The following is a 26,306-nucleotide window of genomic DNA, read 5'->3' on the forward strand; positions in this document are numbered from 1 at the left end:
AGCAAAGTAGTTTTATTTAAGGCGGAGGTGGGGAAAGGCTGTGCCCCTACCCTTTCCCTCCCACCCCTCAGTCCTAGCCCAAGTCCAGAACCTGCTGGAAAGGCTGAGAAGGGGCTAACAGGAGAGTGGCAAGGTTATGGACCCTGACCTCAAATCAGCTTCCTTTCAGCTGTATCTACACCCTGAGGATTTAGGGCCCTCTAGATCGCACCTAGAGGAAACACAGCTTTTCTGGTTCTCAGAAGGGAAAGCTGGGGGCAGGGGGTGGGGGGGAAAGATACCCAGCATTTGCCCTTCCATGAAGACCCTGGAAATCTCTAGAAGAGACCAGCCTTCCCAAGGTAAGGGGAGGGCAGCCCCTCAGGAGGGCAGGTGAGGAATAATCAGTACAAAGGATGGAAGGTCTTTTGAGTGAAGTCCGGGCAGGCCTGGCTGTGCTCTCACACAGGGTATGGGTTGTCCAGGACTGCCACTCCAGCTGCCACACCACCATCTGCATGCTCAATGGCTTTGGTTCGAAGCAGATGTCCCACGTGCTTGTTCATCACAAGTGTCTTTCCCTCCCTATAGAAATGGGAGCAGGAGACACACAACTCCATCACCTGGACTCAGTCCTCAAACCCAAGACCTTCCTTGGTTTCAGCTGAGCAGTACATGGGTGACTGACTACACCTGAGAAAGTGCTAGGATTTCTGAATCAGATTTGGGATTGCATCCTAGAGTGGATATTATTAGCTCTGTCTTTGAAGCAAGTTACTCAGCCTTTCTAAATATCAATTTCCTCAATTTAAAACAGGGATAATACCTCTCACTTTGTAAGATGGTGATAAGGATTAAAGAAAACCATAAAAGCATTTAGCATGACGCCAGGCTCACATTTCATCTTCTGTAGCTCTATATTTCCTTCTCTACCTCTCTCTCAAGATGGCGGTAGGGGGTGGAGAGGAATTGGCAGGCAGATGCTGTAAGTTGGAGAAGGAAATGGCAACTCACTCCAGTACTCTTGCCTGGAAAATCCCATGGACGGAGGAGCATGGTAGACTATAGTCCATGGGGTCGCAGAGAGTCGGACACAACTGAGCGACTTCACTTCACTGGATGCTGTAAGTGGAATGGTTGGAAGGGAAGATTATAGAGAGGGCAGGCCCTGGTGGGGGGCATGGTAGGATCTGGTATTCCTTCCTTGCTCTGATCTTGGAGTGAGTATTTTGCAGGAAGTGATAATGAGGGACCAGAAACTGTTCCTTACAAATTCCCCAGTTTTCTTCCTGATTCTTTAGTGCTCAAGTCCAAGCCCAGGAGCCACTCAGCTTTTCAAAGCCACTGTTTATCCTCTAGCTGGCCCATCCCACCTTTCCCCAGCATCCCAGGTGCCCTGGGACTGGACCTAAACTTTTCTTCCCTGGGGTTTCCTAATCCAGGGTTATATTGTTAGCCATCTTGATATCACTTGGAATTTCCTTTATAGATGCAAAGCACTTGTCATCTGGACTTCATTTGATAGCCTTGTGAGGTAGGCAGATCTTAGGTCCTTGGCCTCATTTACTACATAAGGAAACATGTTGCTTGGCTCACCTGACATAGACCCCGAAGATGCCCAGCTCTGAAATGCATTGGACCACTCGGGCAGGGCTGCCGGGTCGCAGTAGACAATTCTTAAAAGGTTCGGGTTCAATCTTCTCCATGAGGATGTAGGAGGCTCTCTCCTCACTGTCCTTCAGCCGCTCCAGGGACTGTACCATCTCCTCCCCGTATAGGTTGTTACCTGCAATTTCACTAACCAGTCATCCTGGACCCTCTGCCCACCTTCTCTACCCTGTACTCCCACTTCTAGGGCCATGCAGGCAGGTCAAGAGCATCAGTTCCTGACACCAGCTCAGTGAACCCAGGGCAGACTTGTTCTCCAAGGAGAAAAATGTCACCTTCAATAGGAGAGCTCTTACAAAAGTGAACACACACACACACACACAAAAAGTGAACACACCTCCCACCATATCATCCTGCCCTGGTTCTCCTCTTACCTGACTATGGCTATTCCTTCTCAGCCTCCCTGACTGGCTCCTGCCCCTCTTAAATGTTGGGGTTTCCAAGGAATCATTCCTCTACCCTTGTTCTCTCCTCCGTGTACACACTCTTTTTCAGGGAGATCCCTTCCAAGGCTTCATCTATAGTCTATAACTTGTTAACTCCCAAATCTTTAGCTAAAGCTCCCTGCTCTAAACATCACAGATATCCCAGGGGCTACCAAATCCAACTCAGCATGTCTGAACAGAACTCATTACTTCTGCCTGGGTCTGCTCCTCCTGGGCCTTCTTACACTCAGTCAAGTGAAAGGCATTCCCGAGTCACTGATCACCTCCCTCTCCATTCACTCACTCGAACATGTCTCTTCAGTCTGTACTCCACACTGTCACAGGCTCTGGCCCAGCCTTCTGCATTGCTCTTCTGGACAACTATACCAGCTTCCTCTATGGTCTCTAGGCCACCAATGTCTCCCCGCATTCCAGGACGTGCTCTACCATGGCTGAAACACGGATCCATCATGTGTCCAACCCCTCGTTTAAACTTGCTAATGGCTTCCCACTACCCATAGGATAAAGCCCAATTTCCTACATATATTCAACATCCTTTATAATCAGGTCCCAAGCCATCTTTTCCAAACCAAATCATTCCCTCTCCCACCTCCCACGCTGCACTCCAGCCTCAGCAGTTAACTTGTTAACCTCCAAACATACCACACTTCCATGGACCAGTAGAAGCCTAAGCCTGAGGTTGCTCCTTCTGTATGGAATGCTCTTCCCCCTTTTCTACCTGTGAAATGCCTACCCAACCCTTAAGGCCAAGATAAAAAAAAAAATCATCTCTGGATCCATGAGGCAGATATGACCCCTGCCCTCAAGGAGTTCAAACCAGGCAGGAAGGTATCCAACCTCCTGATATGCCCCCTCCTGCGCCCCCACGGGCATCTCAGACTACACTTGCCCACATCCTCCAGTGCTGGTTAATCACATCCCGTGGTGCTTGGGCGTTTCTGTAGTGTAGAGGTCATCACGTTTGCCTCACACTCTCCTGTGCTCCACAGCACGTGATCACAGGGTCTCCCGGGACACTGTCCAAGGTGGGGAACCTGCGTCAGTTCCTCCCGTATCCCCTGGAGCCTGGAACTGTGGCCACAGCAAGTGCAGGTCAGCACTGGTGACCTCCTGCAACCCCCTTCACTGAGCAGCCCTGCGAAGGGGGCACCACCTACCTCCACCCTCTCTCTGAGGCTTTAGCACGAAGCTGCTAGGGGCAGCAATGGCCTTGGTGATAGCCTGGTCCCCTTCTTCACCCTGGTAAGAGGCAAGAGAGCAGTCAGTAGCAGTCTTAGGCCGAAAAGCACACTGCCAAGGTCCTGCTGGTTGTGCAGAGCGGCATCAGAGGAGGAGCAGGAAGAGGAAGGGCCATAAAGCCCCTTAGGCTGGATGCTACTAGCTGGATGAGACAACCCCAGTGAACCCCTCTGTAGCAGGGAGTACCAGCTTTCTCTGGCAACAGTTCAGGAGTAGCCCAAGGCCCGAAAGCAGGTACAGATACTCCTCAGTTCTTGCTGTCTACCTCAGCCCCCTTCCCTGGTTAGCATCCCCATTTCCACCTTTGCTGAGGGAGCTTACAATGGATTCCAGTCCCACTTCCCAGGGCTCCAGGGGACCTCAGAGCATCACTGACCCAAGTCCAGCCCAGTGCCAGCTCCAGCCTCCCCAACACATTGGGCTCTGGGTCCCCAATACTGAGGAGGCCTGAGCTGGGAGAAGTGGGCTGTCCACGCACCAGGTCTAGTGAGTAGAGGCCAGCAAAGGTGGCACGGAGGCGGGCCACAGCCTCAGGCTGCCCAGGGAGCAAGGACTCCAGCACGCCCACTCTACTCAGCTCCTGCTGCACCTTCTTGGTCCCGGCCAGCTGGGTGGCAATGTCCGGGCACTTGACAGCACATGACCTCTCCAGGAGCAGGCGTGCTTCCCAGTTCTGCAGAGTGAAGACACCAAATGGAATTCTACTTTGACTTTGGCTGACCTTTAGTGAGCATCCATCAGGTGCCAGGTATCCTCACATGCATCACCTCCCAGGGCCCGTGTAACACACTTGTGAGGCAGGTGTGGCCTCCTCCTAACATGCAGGATTCTTGCCCTTGGGGAGCTCACAGCCTAGCACGATGACACATGACTGTAACTAAAAGGGGAAATGACAAAAGGTGAAAGGGTGAACAGTGGATGAGGAGGTTTGAAAGGGGAGGAGACACTTGTTTATGAGCTCAGCTTCCTATTGTACTACAAATAAAATACAAACTGCTGTTCTTCTCCTGTAAGGGGATCTTGTAAGGACCTACTTCTTGTCTCCTTTTCAACTTCATTCCAGGCTGTCCCTTCACCCCACTCCCACTTTCCAGCCACACAGGTCTGTCAGTTTTCAGACACAAACGTCAGGACCTGCTGACGTCCACCTCAGGACCTGCATTTGCTGCATTTCCCTCTGCCTGGGATTCTTGTCATTTTGGCTTTTCTAATGGATGATTGAATCCTTTTCATCCTTAAGTCTTGGCTCAAAGTCACCTTCTCAAACCACCATATTTAATGTGATTTCTCCATAATTCTCTATTGTTTCACCCTGTTGTTTCCTCCAGCTAGGAAAAAAAAAAAACAACTTTTTCTACTTTTGTTTACTTTCTGATGACCATCCCCCTGAGCACACTGTGAGCTCCATAAGAACTGGACTCTTGTCTGTCTCTCATTTCCTATTGTATCCCCAGTGTTTAGCACAATGCCCGAAGCTTTGCAGGTGCTCAGTAAATATATTGTTGTTTAATGAGGGGAAATCTGAGAAAACAGGGAGAGTGACAGGTGAGACTCAATAGGGAGGAGATACTCAAGTTAACAAAGTAATGTGAGCAAAGGTCTGCAGGTGAATAATCGCAGGATGAACAGTCTGGTGGGCCAGGAGTTCAGGGTGTGAGAGGCAGGGAAACGGCAGAGGGCCATGCCCCACTCCCCCACTCTAGCCCCTCTTCTAGGGCATCAGAGGGACAGTCTGTCCTTGACTCCAGACCACAACAAACTGCCCACAGCAGGATCAGGGCCAAAGTCAAAGGAGCAACACCACCACCCCATCCCACTCTCACCCCCACACATGATGTCCTTCCTCTGATGTTCACCTACCTGCAGCACCTCTGCCTGGTCTTCATCAATAACCGCAGACACCTAACAACTAAGCTAGTGTTCTAGGTGGAGCTAAAGGTACCCTGCATGTCGGAGATTAACCCAAGAAAGTACCCCATTGTGGAAAGGAGAGAAAGCAAAACTCAGAGATGATCGGGGAACTTGCTGTCTTCTAGCAAGTCACTAAGCCTAGTGGATTTGTCTCCATGTCTAAACCTGGCCTGAGTTTCTCAGTTCCTAAAAATGTTCTCCTTGTGCATTAATTTCCTTCCTGTTAACTCTAAATAAAGTTTTCTTTGACCCTTTCCCTCAAGCCCCTTGTCCTAGAACCTGGATCCATTTTTCGCAATAGACAGTTTCTCTCTTCTCTAGTCAGCAAGTTCTAACCACTTTCTAGAGGAAAGGACCTTCTATAGAGCTGCCACCTCTGTGGAGCTGCTCCCTGTACAGGATGGGCCTTAGAGAGGATCTTACACTCAAAGAATTATAGATCTGGAAGGACCTCCCTCAGTTTTCTAGTATAGTCCCCTCAGTTTACAGAAACTGAGCCCAGTAAGATGCAGGATCCTGTCCACGGTCACCCAAAGGTGGAGTCAAACCCTCAGGATCCCCAGACTACTGCTCATGGTATTTTCTAACTTATTTTCTCCTTTACCTTCTCCCAACTGAAAGCAGGGCTTCCTATTAGCTTCTCCATGCTGTGGATCAGGGGTAGGAGGAAGAGAATGATATGCTAGGAATGACACTGGACTGAGAGGCAGAAAGCCTGGGAGCTTCCTGTGGGACCTTAGATAAGCCCTGGCAACTCTCAAACCTTAGCTTCTCCATCTATATGATGGGGATAATTATACACCTCATACAGTGTAAGGATTAAATGAAACAGTAGATGTGGAATGCAATTTTGAAACTACATGGTAAGATAGCAAGCTAAGGTGATATCAGTAGTGTCGTTAGTATGAATGAACAACAGATAAAAACTTCTGGATGCAGATAAAAGAGAAGAAAGAGCTGGCAAGAAGGAACTGGTCACTGGTGCAGTGGAACTGGTTTGTATTGGCTCGTGAGAGCTGATTGTGCCTATCTCTTCCCAATTCTGTTCAGAGATGTTAAGTTGGGTAGCTTTGAAATTGGTCATGATGGGAGTAGTTATAATAGAAATCAGCAAATGCTATAAATAAGGGCGTGCCTCCCCGGAGAGATTATGGTTACACATTTACCAGCATAACCCTAGAAACTAAGGTGAATGGCTGAAGCATTGTGGATTCCAGAGGCTTTAGATTCTAGCAGACCTTGTGTGTGTTTAGGGAGTGAGAGATAGCAAAAAGCTTGTGGGAGGATAGGAAGTTCCCTCAGGAAGAACTGAAGCCAGGGCGCAGGGAAAAACCCAGGTTGTTATGATACGTGTGGAATCTCTGAGGAACAATGGTGGGTCCCAGGAGGCAAAGAGTGGTCTAATGGAAAGCACCAACCTGTAGACTGTAATGACTTGGCATGTAGCCATCCCGGAAGTAAACCACAGCAATCTCCTGGCCGTCCCTAGAAGACAGGATGGAAAAAGCTGCTGTGTTAAACTAAAACTGATGTGTTCAGTGGTTCAGTCTATTTCAGGGTGCATCAAAACACCTTTGACTTCTTTGAAAGTCAGCCCATCGGGGTAGCCTGAACAGGGATTCATTGGAAGCATGTAGTAAACACCTACACCATCAGTGCTTCCACTAAAAACTGGAAGGGGAAATGCTCGCCAATATTTCCAGATGTAGAGTCATTCTAGGAAGGCCGCAGGGAAAAAAAAGAAGGTGACCAGAATCAAATTAGGTAAACTTTGAAAAAGTGGGCTCAAAATTCCCGAGCAGCAGAATCATACAGCTAGCAAAACACACTTGTATTTACACTGCTTAAAGTAGCTGAAACCAGGTTGAGGTTTTTTTAAATGGTAGCGGGGTGAAGGCGGGCAGATGCAAAATATGAATCTAGTTAAGCTACAGACTGTATTTTGGAACTTCTTCCCCTTTCCTTTATTTGATATATCTGGAAAGTAAATTAATGACTTTGTTTTGTCAAGATAAAAGCACATTTTGAAAATAGTTAAGTGTGAATTCCCTGGCAGCCCTGTGGCTAGGACTTGGTGTTCTCACTGATAAGGGCCTGGGGTTCGATCCCTGGTCAGGGAACTAAAATCACTACAGCTGCATGGCATGCACCCCCCCCCAAAAAAAAGGAAGAAGAAAAAAGAAAAGAAAATAGTGGCATTGTGAAATGCCAGGAGGTTCTTACTTTTAAGAATCACAAATTTCCAGGTCTAAATATGTGATATTAATACAAAAGTCACCTGGTGGACTTCTCTTGTGGTCTAAGAATCTGCCTGCCAATGCAGGGAACAGGGCTTCAATCCCTGGTCTGGGAAGATCTTACACACACACCATGGAGCCCATGCTCCACCAAGAGAAGCCACTGCAGTGAGAAGCCTGAGCACAGCAATGAATGGTAGCCCCCACTTGCTGCAACTAGAGAAAGCCTACGAGCAGCAACAAAAGACCCAGCTCAGCTAACAATAAAATAAATGTCAATCTTCAAAAAATTAAAAATATAAAGTCAAATCACCTGGTGGTGGCCCATAAACCAAAGCATGGGGCCTGGCTTGGAGCACAAATCCAGGCCCCTTGAAGTCTTGCCTGAGACCTCAGGAAAGCAACTCCCAGAACCAATCAAAGAATGAGCTGGCTACTTCTCTTCCTCCTTGACTGCCCAACCCAATTGCCCAAGTCTGACTTGACCAGCCAAAAAGGGCAAGAAAACTTTGAGGAGCCCAGAGGCATATGGAAACCAAGGTTATCCAGAATGTCAATAGCTCTGATACAACCCTCTAAAAACAGAACTTGGCTTCTCCAAAACTGCCTGGGAAGGTGGGATATTTTCAGTGTTCACCCTAAAATTCAGAGAGAAGGAAGCAAGCCATCACATCTCCCAGAAGAAAGGGTCATTTAGGAGAAGAGGGTGGCAGGATGAGTTTCCCAAATCAGCCCTCTACTGGATCCTTGGGGATGCTCCTTGGACACTTACATAAATAGTCTTCGGTCTTGGTCTAGAGACCCCTTTTCAGAGACATCTTCAAACCTTCGTCGGATTACATGGATATTCCTGAGAAAGATGGGCAAGGGTCAGAGAGAGTGGCTGCTCTGTTCTGACTGGCTCTCCGGGGGCCACACACGCAGGTCTCCCCTCCTTTACTTACCTGGCCAGTAGCTCATTCTCTATGGCACGCTGGTCAAATATGTTTCTTTCCTTCTCTTGAGCAATCAGTAGCACCTGAGCACTGGGGAAAGAACATACATGGCCCCAGGTGATCCCGTTCCACCCCCTTCAGCACTGAGAATGAGAACACAGCTTCCCTGAAAGAGTAGACATTCTCTCATCTCAGGACCGCCTCAGGCACAGATACCTGAGGCTACAACACATTATTTCCTGAAAGTAGAAAACGTGAAAAAATGGAGATCTCTTTGTTCCTTCTCTAGTAGGCAGATGTAATAATGTCAATTTTCTGTGCAAACCAAAATTTAGATTTAAAAGCATCTCAAAAACCCAAGAGAACTTTTTCTTAGAATTTAACATAATGATTCTAAAATCTTCTGGAAGAGTTAAGAGGTGAGAGTTGTTGTTTAGTAGCTAAGTCATGTCTGACTCTTTTGTGACCCCACCAGGCTCCTTTGTCCATGGAACTTCAGAAGAGTATTTTGTAAAAGAATAATGGGGTTTGGGGCTTAATGACCCTATTATTAGATTGTGAAACATATAATAAAACAAGACCCTATTACTAGATTGTGAAACATATAATAAAACAATGTGTGGTTCTTGAATAAAACACTAGAATAGCTCAGCAGAATCCTACAGAAACTCTAAAGAGCAAATTATGAATAAGGCCTTATTTCCTGGGGCCTCCCAACATTTCTGGGTGGCACATGGGGCCATGTTTGGTCCCACAGTATTAACAGGATCACTGGGGCTTACCTGGCCTCTTCCTTGCTGCTTATCCACATGTTTCTTGAAAGAGCAAGAGCTCAAGGACTCAGGGAAATGCTACTGCCAAAGAACTGTCTGTTTGATTACCAATTTGTCAAAGACACGTCCAGTCCCCAGCCAGACTCTCTTAGGGCCAGGGCTCAGCAATACCAGACTCCATTTCTGCTGTAGCTATACTGCACTCTGCCCAAGGCTTCTTGCTGAGACTCTTGAAGAGTGGGCAGACTTGGCTTAGGATTCTAAGTGTGGATTTCTGACCTACTGTACTTGGCCTCTTGTCTGTCTGTCTCTGCTTCTCTCTCCCTCAGCTAAATCTCTTGGGCTACACTTTAACTAACTCTTCTCCACTTAGCTAAAATACAGGTCCTGCTATGACCCCACTCCTAGTCAGCCTGAAATCTCTTGACATCAGACCTGATATTAAGCTGAGTCTTGGCTTTGAGCTGTGTGTCTGAGAGACAAGCTAGGTGCTTTCAGAAGCCATCTTGCCTGGAGAGAGTCCTGAGAGCCAATGACCTTGCTCTTAACTTTGTAGCCTGATCTGCTCTGCTCATGGGTGGGAATGTGGCACTTAGCCCAGGCTGGCCCACCTCCAAGAAGAGGCGGAGGAGGAAAGCTGTAGGTTAAAGTGGAACTGCATGCTCTGGTGAATGAAGTCAGCCTGCCCCCTGCCAAATAACTGGACTCAGACTTGGAAAACACTCTACCTCTTCCTGCCTTTAGTTCTGATAGTCTGCTGGGAGCAGGACTGGGAGAGTGTTCAGCTAAGGAAGGTGAAGTGGCAGGCGCTTGTTGACTGGGAGTGGGCACCCTGAATCCCAGTCCTGCCAGGGACCTATGGTACACCCTTGGGTAAGTCAGTTTCTTTCCTTGGACCCTGATTTCCCCATTTATAGGTAAGAGAGATAACTAGGTCATAGTTGCCAATCTTTACATTAAGAATCATCTCTTCTTATCCCTACTCATTCTAACCACAGACACTGTATTTTGAAAGTGTTTGAATAAATGTATAAACTGAAATCACAATTCATTTTTCACAATTAATTTTTTACAATTCTTTTTAAAAAGTATGAGATAACTGACAAAAACTCATCTGCTCTACAAATGCTTGCACCTCAGTTTTTCAGTCTATCCTATGGGACCATTCCTCTTAGAAGAACACTGTAACAGAGAGATCACAGGCTTTCAGTTCAGTTCAGTCACTCAGTTGTGTCCGACTCTTTGCGACCCCATGAACTGCAGCACACCAGACCTCTCTGTCCATCACCAACTCCCGGAGTCCACCCAAACCCATGTCCATTGTGTCGGTGATGCCATCCAACCATCTCATCTTCTGTCGTCCCCTTCTCCTCCTGCCCCCAGTCTTTCCCAGCATCAGGGTCTTTTCAAATGAGTCAGCTCTCTGCATTAGGTGACCAAAGTATTGGAGTTTCAGCGTCAACATCACTCCCTCCAATGAACACCCAGGACTGATCTCCTTTAGGATGGACTGATTGGATCTCCTTGCAGTCCAAGGGACTCTTAAGAGTCTTCTCCAACACCACAGTTCAAAAGCATCAATTCTTCAGTGCTCAGCTTTCTTTATAGTCCAACTCTCACATCCATACATGACCACTGGAAAAACCATAGCCTTGACTAGACAGACCTTTGTTGGCAAAGGTCTGCTTTTTAAAATGCTGTCTAGGTTGGTCATAACTTTCCTTCCAAAGAGTAAGCGTCTTTTAATTTCATGGCTGCAATCACCACCTGCAGTGATTTTGGAGCCCAAAAAAATAAAGTCTGACACTGTTTCCACTGTTTCCCCATCTATTTGCCATGAAGGATGGGACTGGATGCCATGATCTTAGTTTTCTGAATGTTGAGCTTTAAGCCAATTTTTTCATTCTCCTCTTTCACTTTCATCAAGAGGCTCTTTAGTTCTTTTTCACTTTCCGCCATAAGGGTGGTGTCATCTGCATATTTGAGGTTATTGAGGCTTTAGAGGCAGATAAATATGAATTCTAAACTTCCTAGCTGGGTGACTCTGGGTTAAGTCATTGCAGCCTCTCTGGGCCCTCAGTTTGCTCTGTTGTACAATAAAACTAGAACTCTTTAAATGGTAGTTATTATTACTATTGTTATTATTGAAAGTACTACATAATGACCCTCAACGAGTGTTTTTAAAGCATTTTCCAAATCTACGGTTTCATTTAATTCTCAGTACCATCCTTTTAGATGTTATTATTATTACCTCCACTTTACAAGAGAGGAACCCGATGTTTAAGGAAAAGAACAGACTTTAGCAAAGGTCATATTTGGATCAGCAGAAGTACCTATTTGACTCTCAAAATCAAGGGAGGGAATCCACTCGGCTCAGGGATCCCACACCTCCTAATTACCAGTGCCTAATTTTGAGCACACAATTCTTTTCTCTCCATATTATTCATTATTCACGTCTCTAAACCTCAGTTTCCTCATCTTTAAAGTGGGGGAGATGAACAGTATCTACCTCAGAGTATTTGAAATGAGGATTCACTGCGATCCTGTCTGTATATGAAGTGCTTAGCACAGAGTGTGGCACTAGTGGGTGCTCATTAAGGGTTAACTGATAATGCTATGTTAACACTGCAGTAATTGTTAGTACAGTGCCTGCACATTCATCCAGAAGTCACCTACCTAGCATCTTTACAAATCTGGAACACAGGTGAGAAATAAGAAGGAAGCAAAATATGCCTCTGAACAGTTAAAACAGATACTATAAAATCCCTAGATCAAAATTTATGCATTTACTCATTAAAGAGGCCCTCAAACATAACAGATCAATTTCTTCCCCAAACTATAACAAATCAAAAAGGAGGTACAGGAGTGGGAGTGGAGGATTCTAAAATTCAAGCCCAATGACAGCAGTAAGAAGTAAGAGCTGTTAGTGGGGAGACAGACAGAAAAACCATGAAGAGAATGAATAAGAGCTTAAAGCCTAACAGCTGGGTTATTAGCGCAGGCAAACAGTCTCTCACACCTCTCGCTCTAAGCAGCATCTTTGCATTACATCAAAATGCAATCAGTGACAGTCATAATGATGACCTGGAGCCAACAAGAAAAGACTAAATTATCATCAAAGATTAAATTATATCACCTCTTACTTAAGAAGGAAGAAACTCCATTAAAACAATTTTGACACGCCAAAGTGTAAGCTTCTATTTCAAGAAAAATTCCCTCATTTTCTAATGATGTCAGGCAAAGAAGTTACGGTATCCATGAATGCTGAATCTAAAGCAAGATTCTGTGGCCACTTTTTCTTTCCCTTACTTGGCTGAGCCGTAGAGCTCCCAGGCTTTGGCAATCCCCATGGCCAGTCCCTTGCTGGGATTATTGGAGAGGATCTTGGCAGCTTCTTTGGTCTTACCCAGGACACTGAGAACATGTCTGTTGAAAGAGAGATGTCTTAGCAATTGGATGGGCCTTGAAGACTCTTCAGCCTGTGACTCATAGACACTTACTGGAAGATCACTTTGAGCATCAGCTGAGCACTAAGAAACATCCTACCGCGATGCCCTTGGAGGATCCGCCTCAGGCTGGAATGTGCTGGGCTGCCCGAAGCCTGGCGGCTGGTGTACACACCAGAGGAGCCCCGAGACCCTGTGTTTCCACTCCACACCAGCCTCCCAGTGAACTGAAGCCCCTTTCCCCAGCCCCACCTGCTGTCTGGAATCCTGCTACAGACTGTGTGCAATCTCAGAAACCTAGAGCATTACTACTGGCTAGATGTGGCTGCTGCTAGGGACCAGCCTTCAGAAGCGAAGCCCCTGTTCCCTCTCTGCCTTGGCCTCTGACCTCCTTTCAGGTCTCTTTCTTACCTCAGGGCCCTCACAAACACTGTTCCTTCTGTCTGGAACAGTGACTTACACAAAGAGGGGGCGGGATGAGATGAATCAAAGTCCCTTCTCTCTCTGACATACCAAGACCTAATTACAAGTGGAAACTGTGTTATGAGGTGGAAACACATGACCCAAGGCCCAGGAGGGTACAGTCAGCATCGGAGATCCCTGCCCCCACCTGTGATTGTAGGCTCATCAGGCTGACACCTCACCCGTGTGCCCAGGACTGCCCAAGGGACTCACCGATGCACAGCTGGGGTCCGGGAAGCTAGGCCCCCAAAGCTGGCAGAGATGGTGTTGATTTCAATCTGTTTCAGGGCTGTGGAGCCGTCTGGGTTGCATTGGAACATGTAGTCTGAGCGATTCAAGCCCAGGAACACGGTCTAGAGGAAAAACTGAAGGTTTAGGACATTTGCCCAGGGGCTGACCCCGAGGGCCTACCCACAGAGCTGACAGGTACCGTGAACTGTATGCAGAGATTAGAGGGGCCAGCTAACACTCACAAACCCAGTGGAATCATTCTTCTGGTTATTCCAGGATTGGCCACTAATGTATAAACCCCACGGGGACCAATGAGAGGCAGATTCCCATGAGCTCAGTGACTAGGCCAAATTTTGCTCGTAAAAAGAGAGAGAAATGGGAAGGGCAGGTCTCAGACCAGGGTAGAATGGAGAATGGTTACCTGGGCAATGCCTTCTTTTAGGACTTGCTTGTGGATGTCAAAGAGACGAGCAGTAAAGTTGTCCCTTTTGATGGTGCTGGAAGAGGAAGCAGAGTATTTTCTAGGCTACATGGGACATTAAAGGCCAAGGATTTCCACAGTTTCCTGAATCCCCTCTAGGTCTACTGGCCCAAACTTGAATACCCACACCAACCCAAAGAGAACAGTAGTTTAGAACCCAGCTCTAGAGCCAGATGACCTGGGTTCAAATCCCAGCTCTCCCACTCACTAACAGGCAACCTCAGACAGTCACTTCACCTCTATGTTTCAGTTTGGTCATCTGAAAAAGGAAGAGAAATATAAATTTACAACATAGAGGAGTTATTGTTTAGTCGCTGAGTCATATCCGACTTTTATGACCCCATGGACTATAGTCCCCCAGGGTCCTCTGTCCATGGGATTCTCTAGGTAAGAATACTGGAGTGGGTTGCCATTTCCTTCTCTAGGAAATCTTCCACCCCAGGGATTGAACTCACATCTCCTGCATTGGCAGGTGGATTCTTTACCACTGAGCTACCTGGGAAGCTCACCATAGAGTTGTAGTGAAGAGGAAATGAGATATAACATGTATAGAACTGAACACAGAGTCTGGCCCCAAGAATTCAAAACTAGCATACGCCATGACCATTCTGTAGTTGGTAAGCTTTCTAGGTGACCTAACATTAACTCTCTATAGCTTCCCCTACATTCTGATATCTCCCAGGACAAGTCCTATCCGCCTCTTGCTTGGCAGCCTCAGATTAGAAGACAGCAGTTATGCCTGGTGCCTCAAAGGATTTTTCTGACTCTAGCTAAATATCCTCATTTTTTTCTTCAATGAGTCCTCACAGGAAGCCTTCCGTATCTGTGTCAGATACCCTGGTATGTACTCCCACAGCACTGTGGACCTCTTCTGTAGAGCACTGACTACTGTTGTAATTTTCCATTTTATTTGTGTGATGGTTAGTGTCATCTCTCCTGTTTGACATGTCTGTGTTGGCTCATGCTCATGGACAAGTATGCTGCTGTGACATGGGACATGAGGTAGAACCCATCAGTATGGTTTTCTGGAGCCTTAGGAAGAGACACCCACAGGTAAGTAACTTGTTGCCTCTCAAGATTCAGGCAAGAATCTCTGTGTATCTGCTCAAGCCTGACTCTCAGGCTCACCTTGTTACAGGGTCCCCACTGAGCCCATGGAGCTCAGGCCTGCCCTGAAGTTCCTCTGCTCCCCATCGGCTCTCTCAGGGGTCTCCCAGCCCCTCATAAGGAGGAGAGATACCAGCTGGGCTTCTGCCTCTAGCAAAATTGAGACACGTTTACCCCTTTTTGAAGAGATGCTCCCCTTTGACCCTAGGGCTAGGCTGCTATTGCAGCTGTGATCCTGGCCTTTTCTCCCTTATAAGCTGAGGTTTGTATGTATTTCGGAGGAGAAGGTAATAACAAAGGCAGGGATTGCAGAGTTGGGCTACAGGGAAAGTCTCACATGTAACTGCAGCTTCAGGGTAACGGTCATAAATCAGACTGCTCATATTTCCCCACAATCCAGAGTCACAGGCACAAAATCTGGGCCTATTCCAAGAAAGACCTGAGGAAAATGTACTGGAGAAGTTTGTACACTCATGATTCAGTGGATTTTTAGCTCCCAAGTCAATGGTTTCCGGGGGCTTCCCTGGTAAAGCTCAGCTGGTAAAGAATCTGCCCGCAATGCAGGAGACCCTGGTTCAATCCCCGGGTCAGAAAGATCCCCTGGAGAAGGGAAAGGTTACCTACTCCAGTATTCTGGCCTGGAGAATTCCATGGACTATCCCATGGGGTTGCAAGGAGTTGGACATGACTGAGCAACTTATATTTCACTTCACTTTAATGGTTTCCAAACTTCTTACCATTATGAACCCTTCTCCTATTCACCATCACACCAAATTGCATATTTTAAAAAGATTTGTGTTTAACAAAATAAATGTTTTTGATAAATTAATCAGACATGCAATTATATTTATGTGCATGTATATATGTATATTCTCTCTCTCTCTACACACACACACACACACACATTTAATTCTAATTTCATTCTAAAATAAAGAAATGTCCATTGCCCCAGGGTCTCAAGGGAAAAAAGAAGTTAAGGGAGAAGAGACAAAGAGGGGTGGATGGAATGAGCCATTTCAGGGGTTCTGTATCCTCATGAACTGGGTGTGGCCCAGTATGCACCCCATCTCACCCAGAATGAGAGGCCTGAGGTGACAAGAAAGAGCCACTACTTAAGATGAGTAAAAAAATCTGACTTTAAACCCAATAACCCCTCCTGCCCTCTGTTTTCTCCAAAACTAGGCTGCATGCGTGCGTGTTAAGTTACATCTGACTCTGCGACCCTATGGACCGCAGCCCACCAGGCTCCTCTGTCCATGGGACTCTCCAGGCAAGAACACTGGAGTGGGTTGCCATGCCCTCCTCCAGGAGATCAAACCTGAGTCTGTTATGTCTACCTGCATTGGCAGGCAGGATCTTTACCACTAGCACCACCTGGGGAGCCCTGACCTCTAATTCCAGATGGAAATTTCAGTCTTCAGAGCAGGGGGCAGGTCGCAGGTCAGAGAATTACAGAATGTCAGCATTGGAATGGATCTTAGATTTAGGCCAACCTCCCTTATAGCTCAGTTGGTAAAGAATCTGCCTGCAACACAGAAGACCACAGTTCAATTCCTGGGTCGGGAAGATCTGCTGGAGAAGGGATAGGCTATCCACTCCAGTGTTCTGGCCCAGAGAATTCCATTGACTGTATAGTCAGTCCATGGGGTCACAAAGAGTCAGAAATGACTAAGCAACTCTCACTTTCACTTTCCCATTTTACAGATGAAGAAATTGAGGCCCAGAGAAAGAAAGGGGACTTGCTTGAGGCCATATAAGTAAGTGGTAGAGCCAGGGTTAGAAGCCAGCTCTTCTGACCTCTATTCTATTAATTTTTCTTTCTCTTGGAGAGTACCTGTCCCCCACCACAAAGTCACTTGCCCGGGTAATACCTCATGAGTCCCAGTCTTCCAGTCCCTTAGCTCTAGCATCTCCTGCCCACCCCACCGCCCCCGTACCTGGAAAGAGTCCGCTCCAGAAAGACAGCGTTCTGGCTGACCGCATCCACCAGCAGGTTGAAGTCCGCCTGCACGGCATAGGCCTGCTCCAGCAAGGCACTCGGGACCCGGGAAGGGAAGAGTGTGAAAGGAGCATAGCTCACCACCTGATCGAGGAGAGAGAGTGGGCATGGGTAGAACGCCTGTGAGTGTGTTGTCTTCCCGCAAACATAACCCCATGGAAGGTGTGCCCCATGTTACTGAAAACACACAAACTGCAGAATATTGGTTACCTCTGGGAAGGGAGGGAGAACAGGATGAGGAGTGGGTATTAAGAGAACTTCTAGACTTTGTTTTTGGCCAATTACTTCTGATTTTTTTAAAATGTAAACAGATAAAAAATTACAAAGTCTAGACAAATAAGCCAAAAAATTATGGAGCATTGACTGTATGCTCAGTACTGTTTTAAATACTTTACATGGATTCACCATCTAACCTTTTGAGAAAGATAATATTATTATCTATACCTACTAAACAGATAAGGGAACTAAGTCCCAGAGAGGTTAAGTAACATGACCGAAATTATGCAAGGTTATTAAGTGAAACTGGGATTTGAACCATGATGGTTTCTAAACAACCACCGCACCCACCCACCCACACACACACATACACACACACTTCTCCTAGCAGGTTCACATCCAAGCCAGTCCCCTTGCCTTCTGGTTGAGGGAGAGAGAGAGTCCCACAGGTACAGCTGTAGCAGAAGTGGACTCTGGCCCCCAGAGGAGAAGCCAGGGGTGGTTTCCCCCCAGTGTTGGAGATGGTGACCCAGGTTGCCAGGCCTGGAATTCATTCAGCTGCATTCTGAGTTCTCTGGACTTTGGCAGAGTCAGGAAACCCAAATATCACCTAGAATACTATTTTTAGGAGGGGATAATACATTCTGAGATTTCCAACAACACATGAACTAGAACTTGGGAAAGAGAAGATGACTTTGTGACTTATATTACGACTTTGTGCTTATATTATATATGAAGCATTACTGAGTCTATCCTCTGAGTTAATATCAGTTTGTCATTATGGTAGTATAAGTTAATGGTGTTTGAAGTTGACATTTATATATTTATTTTTAAAATATTATTACTTTGAATAGATAATACAAACACATAAATTAAAAAAGACATAGTGAAAAGCATGTCTCACTCTCACCCTGTTTCCAATGACCCAGTTCTCCTCCCCATGGTATACTCATGGTATACTCGTGCATTCATGATCATGCATGTGTGCCCAGTCATGTCCGATTCTTTGCCACCCCATGAAAAATGATATACCAGTGTCTCACATATCCTTCTAGACTAATGTGTGTGTATACATACATATTTTCTCTTTCATTTCATATTATATGCACAAAAGCATATAACACGTACATTGTTGTGTCCTTTGCTTTATAAATATTTCAGAGACATTTCCAAATACATTTCAATAGAACACTTTCATTATTTTCAGCGGTTGTATAGTATTCAATTCTTTGTATATACCATAATTTATTGAATCTAGCCTTCTAGTATGAACATCAACGTGGTTTCCTTCTCTTCCGCTCCATTACAAATAGATGCTTCAATAAACATTGCAGAATATACATTCTAGAAACACTAATGAAGGAAACAGAAGATGATTCAAAGAAATGGAAAGATATCCCATCCTCTTAGATTAGAAGAATTAATATTATTAAAATGGCCATACTATCCAAACCAACCTATAGATTTAAAGTAATTCCTATCAAAACAACCATGATATTTTTCACAGAACTAGAACTAATAATCCTAAAATTTATATGGAATCATAAAAGACCCTGAATTGCAAAGCAACCCTGAAAATAAAAGAACAAAATTAGAGGTATAATCCTCTCAGACTTTAAACTATACTACAAATCTAGAGTAATTAAAACAGTGTGGTACTGGCACACAAACAGACATATAGATCAATGGAACAGAAATAGAGAGCCCAGAAATAAACCCATGCACCTATGATCAGTTAATCTACAACAAAGGAAGGAGGAATACACAGCAGGTAAAGATGGTGTCTACAATAAATGGTACTGGGAAAACTGGATAGCCAAATGTAAAACAATGAGATTAGAACATTCCCTCATACCATATTCAAAAATAAACTCAAAATGGTTTAAAGACCTAAAGATAAGCCCTGAAACCATAAAACTCCTAGAAGAGGACTTCCCAGGTAGTACAGTGGGTAAGAATCTGCCTGCCAACACAGAGGACATGGGTTTGATCCCTGGTCCTGGAAGATTCCACAGGCTGCTGAGCAACTAAGCCCGTGTGCCACAACAACTGAAATCTGCGTGCTCTAGGGCCTGCAACAAAGAGTCACCCATACTCTCTGAAACTACAGAAAACCCTTGTGTACCAATGAAGACCCAGCCCAGCCATAAATAAATAAAATTATTTTTAAAAAAGACAAAAAACTCCTAGAAGGGAACACAGGTGGAAAACTTGTGACATAAGACAAAATGAAAAGACAACCTACATAAAGGGAGAAAATATTTGTAAATGATATGACTGACAAGGGGTTAATATCTAAAATTCACAAACAGCTCATACAGCTAACTATCAAAAGCCAAACAACCAATCAAAAAATGGGCAGAAGACCTGAACAGACATTTCTCCAAAGAAGACATACAGATGGCTAACAAGTACATGAAAAGATGCTCAAGATCGCTAATGAGAGAAATGCAAATCAAAACTACAATGAGATATCACTTCACACCTGTCAAAATGGCTATCATCAAAAAGACTGAAAATAACAAATTTTGGAGAGGATGTGGAGAAAAGGGAACACTCATACACTGTTGGTGGGAATGTAAATTGTTTCAGCCAAGTATAAAAAGCTAAAACCAGAACTACTGTATGATAGAGCAATTCTACTTCTGGCTGATGGGAATGAAAACACTATCAAAAAGAATTATAATCCTAAAGTCAGAGGCAGAACTTTTACAGTATGTCTGCCTTAGGTGACAGTCATTCTCATTCACTTGGGCCTCAAACCAGTTATTAAGTTTGGACTCTCTACCAGGCCCTTAACTAGGTTCTGGGCACACAGAGACAAAAGAGATGTGACTTGGTAAAAAAAAAAAAAAGAAAAAGATGGTGGCAGCTTTTTAGACACTAATGGGGATAATCATAAGGTATGTGTTAAGTCACAGAAGAACTTAACACACTTCTTTGTGTAAAAAAAATGGGAAAAAGGAATATATACATATTTTCTTGTTAAGAGTAAGGTAACAAAGAATAAACAAGAATGCTGAAACACAGGTTGCCTTTAAAACAGGAGAACTGGGTGGTTAGGGAATGTGGAAGGGAAGACTGAACTATAAACTCTTGGACCTTCTGAGTTTCAAACCATGAAAATGTCTTACCTGGTCACAAAAAAAATTCTTTTTAAAGGGATGAGATTTTTTGTTTGTTTTAAGATGTGGTTTAGAATAAGCAGTTCCACTTTTATGTATCAACCCTAGAGAATCATTCATACAGGTGCCCAAACAGGCATGCATGTGATTGTTTCTGGTAGGGCTATATGTAATCGTAAAACATGAGAAATCACCAAAATAACCATCCATAAAGTTAAACTGTGATCCATTCACACTTGGAATACTATGCATCAGAATGGAGTTGGAAAGAGTTCTAAGGCAGATTGTTAAACGAAAAACAAACACATGTATCATAGAATAATCCAGCTAGTTTCTTATAACCTATATATAATCGACCCGTGAACAACAATAGGTTTGAATTGCACAAGTCCACTGACACATAATTTTTTTCCACAGTAAATACTACAGTACTGCATGATCTAAGGTTGGTTGAATCTGTGGATGCTGAACCTCTGATACAGAGGAACCATGTATATGGAATGGCGACTGTAAGTTACACGCAGATAGATCTTCAACTGTGCAGAGGCCTGACACCCCTAATCCTTGTGTTGTTCAATGGTCAACTATATTTTTTTATATATGTGCATGCTAAGTCACCTAAGTTGTGTCCAACTCTTTGCAACACTATTGACTGTCCACGGGATTCTCCAGGCAAGAATACTAGAGCGGATTGCCGTGCCCTCCTCCAGGGGATCTTCCCAACCCAGGGATCGAACCCACATCTCTTATGTCTCCTACATTGGCAGGTAGGTTCTTTACCACTAGTGCCACCTGGGAAGCCCTTCTTTATATACTTATATATGTATCTAAATGCACAGAGAAAAACCTGGAAGGATATACCACAAACCAATTACAGGGAAGGTAGTATGATTAGGGGATCTTAAAAAATAAGTTTACTGGACAAGGTGCTTCATGTGAATTATCTTCTAATTCTCTTACCAACTCCATAAGGTAGGCCCCATTATTATCTCTTTTTTATATTTGAAGAAACTGTAGCTGAGAGAGGCTAAGTAACTTGCATAAGTCACAGTTCAAGCTCTTTAGACTTAAAGTTGATTACTCACCTTAAAGCATGATGCTTTTCAATAATACAGAGATAAATTTAGAGATAAATTTTATAGAGATAGAGATAAATTTAAGAGATAAAATTAAGATAAATTAAGATAAGATAAATTTATCTCTTATAGAGATAAATTTAAGCTACTGGAAAAAAAATAAAGCAAAAGACATGTGGGCTTTAAGTCCAAAGGAACTGCCTCCAGCCTAGCAGAAGCCTTGTAGGATCTAAGCTGTGTGGTCAGTGCTGAGGAGAGGGGTCAGAGGCTTACATCAGAGGAGCTGGGTGCCTGTGAGGTCCTCAGCAACACACCCTCAGCCAGGGCCCGGTCCACAGCCTGCCTTGCTAGCTCCTCCAGCTGCTGTTCATCCTGTAAGAGGCTCCCCCAGCCGGTGGCCATCCCAACCTGCAACAGAAGGAGAGAGGAGGGCTTAGTGACAGATGGCCTGGGGCCCAGCAACTGGAGTGTGGTACAGGGAATAGAACACTGGCTGGCAGCTCTTAACAACTTCCATGAGCGCAGAATGGAAAGTCTGACGAAGCATTTCCATTGACAGTCTCTCTTTTGAGTCCTAATACAATGACAGCATTATTCTCCCAGTAAGGAAGTGGAGGCTCAGAGAGATGAAGTGACTTGCCCAAGATAATGACTAGCAAAACCTGGACTTGAACCCAGGTCTCTGAACTCCCAGCCCAATGCTTTTCATTGGAGAGAGAGGCACTAACGTCATCTATGACTGGGACAAGTTCTTTCTCTCTCCAGAACTGGAGGTTCTCTACCTGTGAAATAAGGGGTCTGAACTAAACCGTGGTTTCCAAACCAGCTGAATACTCTGCAGAGTTTGGAAAATACAGATCCTAGGCCCTGCTAGAGATTCTGATTCAAGAGATCTGAGCAGAGGGAAGGGCTGAAGCTCTCTTTAAAATAAATATTCCTGGAATGGGAACCACTGCAACATACTGTTAATTCCCTTTCTAGCTCCAACAACCCACGTAGGCAGGTTTCAGATAAATTATGCAAAAGTAGGGGAAAGGAGCCCGCTGAAGAATACTATTAAATGCAAATAAAGTGAAGCCCTCCCTCATACTAACCAGAGGCAAAACCACTAGGAGGAAATGATGACATTCCTTGTATGGACATCTATCATCGCAGAACCAAACACAGAAAACATTTCTGAGAAGTCATATTAGCAGGATGGGAATAACTGAAACCCAAGTTCCCAGTGTAATAGGAGTCCCACTGGCTGCCAGAGACACACCGGGTGAACCAACTCACACTTTGACACTCACTGACTTTGCAGCAGGCCCCAGGGGTTTGAGAAGATCTGGAATAAAAATTATGGACAGAACACGGCTGCTCAGCTCAGTGGTCACAGGAAGAGAGCTGGAGAATGATCTCCATCATATTCGGCTCCATCCCCCAATCCCCATGACAGAACTGGTGCTAAACCAATAATGAAAGTCTGTGGGCCTCAGCACAAAGTATTGAAAGAATGAGCATGTGATTTCAAAAGGGTCTTCTCAGGTGAGACACAGATAAGGGCAGTCATAGTAGAGAACAAAACTCTGGGGTCAGTCAGATGGGTTTGAAGCCATAATAATTACTTTTTTTTATAAATAAGGACACTGTGTCGATTAAATGAAAAAAAAAAATTTGTGTGCAGTGCCTTAGCAGTGTTTAGAGTTTTATATGCGGGAGCTTCCTTTCTGGCTGTACCCATTTTACAGTGAGAATACTGGTCAGAGGTAACGCAACAGCCTGGTGGCAAAGCCAAGACTAGCACCTGTGACTCTGACTTTAGAGCAATGGAACCCTGTTGCTGCTGCTGCCGCCGCCAAGTCACTTCAGTTGTGGCTGACTGTGTGCGACCCCATAGACAGCAGCCCACCAGGCTCCGCTGTCCCTGGGACTCTCCAGGCAAGAACACTGGAGTGGGTTGCCATTTCCTTCTCCAACGCATGAAAGTGAAAAGTGAAAGTGAAGTCGCTCAGTCATGTCCGGCTCTTCATGACCCCATGGACTGCAGTCTACCAGGCTCCGCTGTCCATGAATTTTCCAGGAAAGAGTACTGGAGTGGGGTGCCATTGCCTTCTGCAATGGAACCCTGCAGTGCCCCCCATCTCTTCACAGCTCTGGGATTCCAACATCTCTGCCTGCTGTTGGCCTTTTGTTTAGCTGGTAAACACTGACTGGCATTTAACGCCAGGGCCCAGACTGAGGATGTAAAGGAAGATAAGACAAAAATAATTACTCTGAAAAGTACTGATTGGGCCTTTTCTCATTCTACAGTCTCAACCCTTCTTGTGACTTTGTTTTGCTGATGACATCAAATCTGTAACTTTACTACAGTGCTTTTCCTGACCTTCAAAGGAGAATATCCAACTGCTTACTGACAGTCTCCATAGAACCAGAATAGAATGTATTGTCTGCCCATAAATCTGCTCCTGCTCTTGATGAACCCCACCCAGGAACCCAAAGTGAAAGTCGCTCAGTCACATTTGACTCTTTGCGACCCCACGGACTGAATTCTCAGGCCAGAGTAATGAAGTGGGGAGCCTTTCCCCAGGCACCCAAGCCTTTTATATTCTTGTTGCCTACACCCTTTCTGCCCAAATCCTGTGGATTCGAAGTATATTGTACTCTGAACTCCTTGATTTCTCTCCACCTCCACTGTTAGCAGCCTAATTCCCACTACTGCCATCTACCCCTTAGCACCGAACAGGTTCGGAGAGATGTATCTTCAGGACACACCAGTTTCTTTCCCGCTTCCAGGCCTTGGCATTTGTCTCTTTGGGACAATCCCCACCCCTCCCGACCAGCGTTCACGACTTAAGTTTCAGAAGCTGTCCTTATTCCCCGCCCCGGGCGTCCTTCTGCAGCTCATTGATTTTCCCTGTACGGTAAGGAATAGGGGTCTTGATCACTTCTCTAGCTCCAGCGCCTACTACTGAATTCGATGAATGTTAAATGAATGAATGGTGAATGAATGACAATCTGGAGCCGGATCACCAAAAGCCTTAACACGCCCACAAGAAAACCCGGTCGGACTTTAAGCCAAGGGCCAGGTCAAATCTTGCGGGAGGCCGAGGCCAACAACACGGTCTCCTGCCCAGGCTTGCCCCATCTCCTGGGCCCGCTTGCTCTCAGTCAGGGCAAAGTTTGGTTCTAATCGTTTCTCCTTTTGTTGTGTTTGCTAAGTCTGCTAAGTCACTTCAGTCGTGTCCGACACTGTGCAACCCCATAGACGGCAGCCCACCAGGCTCCCCCGTCCCTGGGATTCTCCAAGCAAGAACACTGGAGTGGGTTGCCATTTCCTTCTCCATTGTTGTGTTTAAAGAAACGAAAAACAAAGTACTCAACAACTCCGGCTCTAGCCTCACCGGCATCGAGTCCCCGACACCAGCCCGATCTGGAGTCAGATCTGGGGAATCTGGAATCAAGAAGCACCAGCCCCACCCGCTCACTGGACACCCGTTTCCAGGTCCCTGCCATGGGTGTGAGCGGCAGCATCTCCCGGCCACCGGGGTTCAGATCGCTGACCAGACCCCTCCCTCGTGTCCTTCCTCCCGAAGAAACATGACCCTTGCGGGCCGCCGTTGATATGCCCCAACCTACTCTTCCGTCGTCCAGCCGCGCTCCTTATTCTGGCCTCCGATGCCTTAACGAGCTTCAGGGGGCGGGGCCTCGAGGAGATCCAACGCGCTTGCGCGGACCTCCCCGGCGGGGCTTAAAGAGCAGGGCGGGGAAGGAGGCCGGTACTCGCGGAGTTGGACGGTGGCTGGGAGGGGGCAGTCCGTGGCTGGACCCAGGCGGACGGGACTTTGGGAAGGAGGGGAGGGTAGAGCACGTAGGGCGTCAGAGCTGGCAATTTCTGGTGCAAGATGGGGGAACCCGGTAGCCAAAATGGGCCAGTCACTACCTCGGGGACACACAGTAGGTGGTAGGTGTGGTCATAGAGGCCAGAGAGAGACAGAGACCCGCGCAGGGTCCCACGGCACGTTGAAGGCTGAGCCCGTGTTGGCACCCAGGCTTCTGTTTTTTACTTAACTGGGTTCCAGAAAACAACACCCGATTTCTCCAGCCATGGGGTAGCTTCAGGAAAAGCCTTAATGGCAGAAGCAAAGTAGTTTCTCGTTTTTCCTGCAGTTTTAGAGTTAGGAACTTTGAGGGTGATCCAGGGCTTCACAAAATGTCCAATATCACTTACACCAGAATCTTCTGCAGTTTTTTTTTTTTTTTTAATGCAGATTTTTGATCCCTATCCGTCCTCACCCTTTGGCAGCGCCCCAGTTATTTTAACTGTTTCTTCCTTCTGGGTTGTGATAGGGTCTTCTCAACGTGAAGCACCTGATATGAATTTTAATTAAACTGAATTTATCCGTCTAGGCTCTGGGGAATTAACCATGAGAAAGACAGAGCCCCTCTTTTTACATCTAATTATTAAAGGTAGATAGGTAAACTGTTTTTTCTGGGGAAGGAGGGAAGCCTTCCAGGGTCTTGAAGGATGGGTAAGAATATGAAAGCAGTGAAGGAAGTAGGGGTGGAAGTGAGAGGCAGGAATGGGGACAGTGTCCCAAGTAGCCGGAGCAGAAACAACAAAGGCAAATAATGAATGTGGCTAGTTTTGTTTTGCAGACAAGGAGGAGTCTGGTGTAGACACTGGGGGGTTGGAGCAGCCTCTTAGGAGCTCATTCTTGAAGAGGAAGCCTTGGATGCTAGGTTAAGAAGTTTAGCATTTGTGCAATGAGTTATCTAAAGACACTAAGCAAGAGAGAGATGTGTATAAGATACTGATAACACCATGGCTGATGGTTTATAAGTGCAGAGATCAAGGCCAGAGAGAGAGCTCAGAGGGAGTTAAAGTATACAGTGAGGCAGGCCTGAGAAGATGGAGAGATGGGGACAGACGAAAGAGATATTTAGGAGAGAGAACTATGACTGATGACAAATCAGTGGCCCAATCCAGGGGACA

At 45.8% G+C, this 26,306-nt stretch overlaps 1 protein-coding gene across 2 annotated transcripts; it reads right to left on the minus strand.

Moving 5' to 3' along the window:
- On the minus strand, window positions 1-25,028 carry GSS (glutathione synthetase). 2 transcript variants are annotated; one of them, XM_065921869.1, is made up of 13 exons: window positions 24,950-25,028; window positions 21,605-21,739; window positions 16,853-16,998; window positions 13,749-13,824; window positions 13,310-13,449; window positions 12,498-12,614; window positions 8,425-8,505; window positions 8,253-8,330; window positions 6,662-6,728; window positions 3,811-4,005; window positions 3,251-3,332; window positions 1,576-1,765; window positions 1-564 (listed from the first exon to the last, which is right to left on the minus strand). In XM_065921869.1, the coding sequence occupies exons 2-13, from the start codon at window positions 21,731-21,733 to the stop codon at window positions 441-443; spliced, it is 1,425 nt and encodes a 474-aa protein (XP_065777941.1). In that variant the 5' UTR covers window positions 21,734-21,739; window positions 24,950-25,028; the 3' UTR covers window positions 1-440. The 2 variants fall into 2 exon arrangements, with proteins under 2 accessions (XP_065777941.1, XP_065777940.1); XM_065921868.1 differs by lacking the exon at window positions 24,950-25,028 and adding an exon at window positions 24,715-24,823.
- Between the last annotated feature and the right edge of the window lie 1,278 nt (window positions 25,029-26,306).

Source organism: Muntiacus reevesi, chromosome 2, assembly GCF_963930625.1.
Source record: "Muntiacus reevesi chromosome 2, mMunRee1.1, whole genome shotgun sequence".
Classification (NCBI taxonomy): domain Eukaryota; kingdom Metazoa; phylum Chordata; class Mammalia; order Artiodactyla; family Cervidae; genus Muntiacus; species Muntiacus reevesi.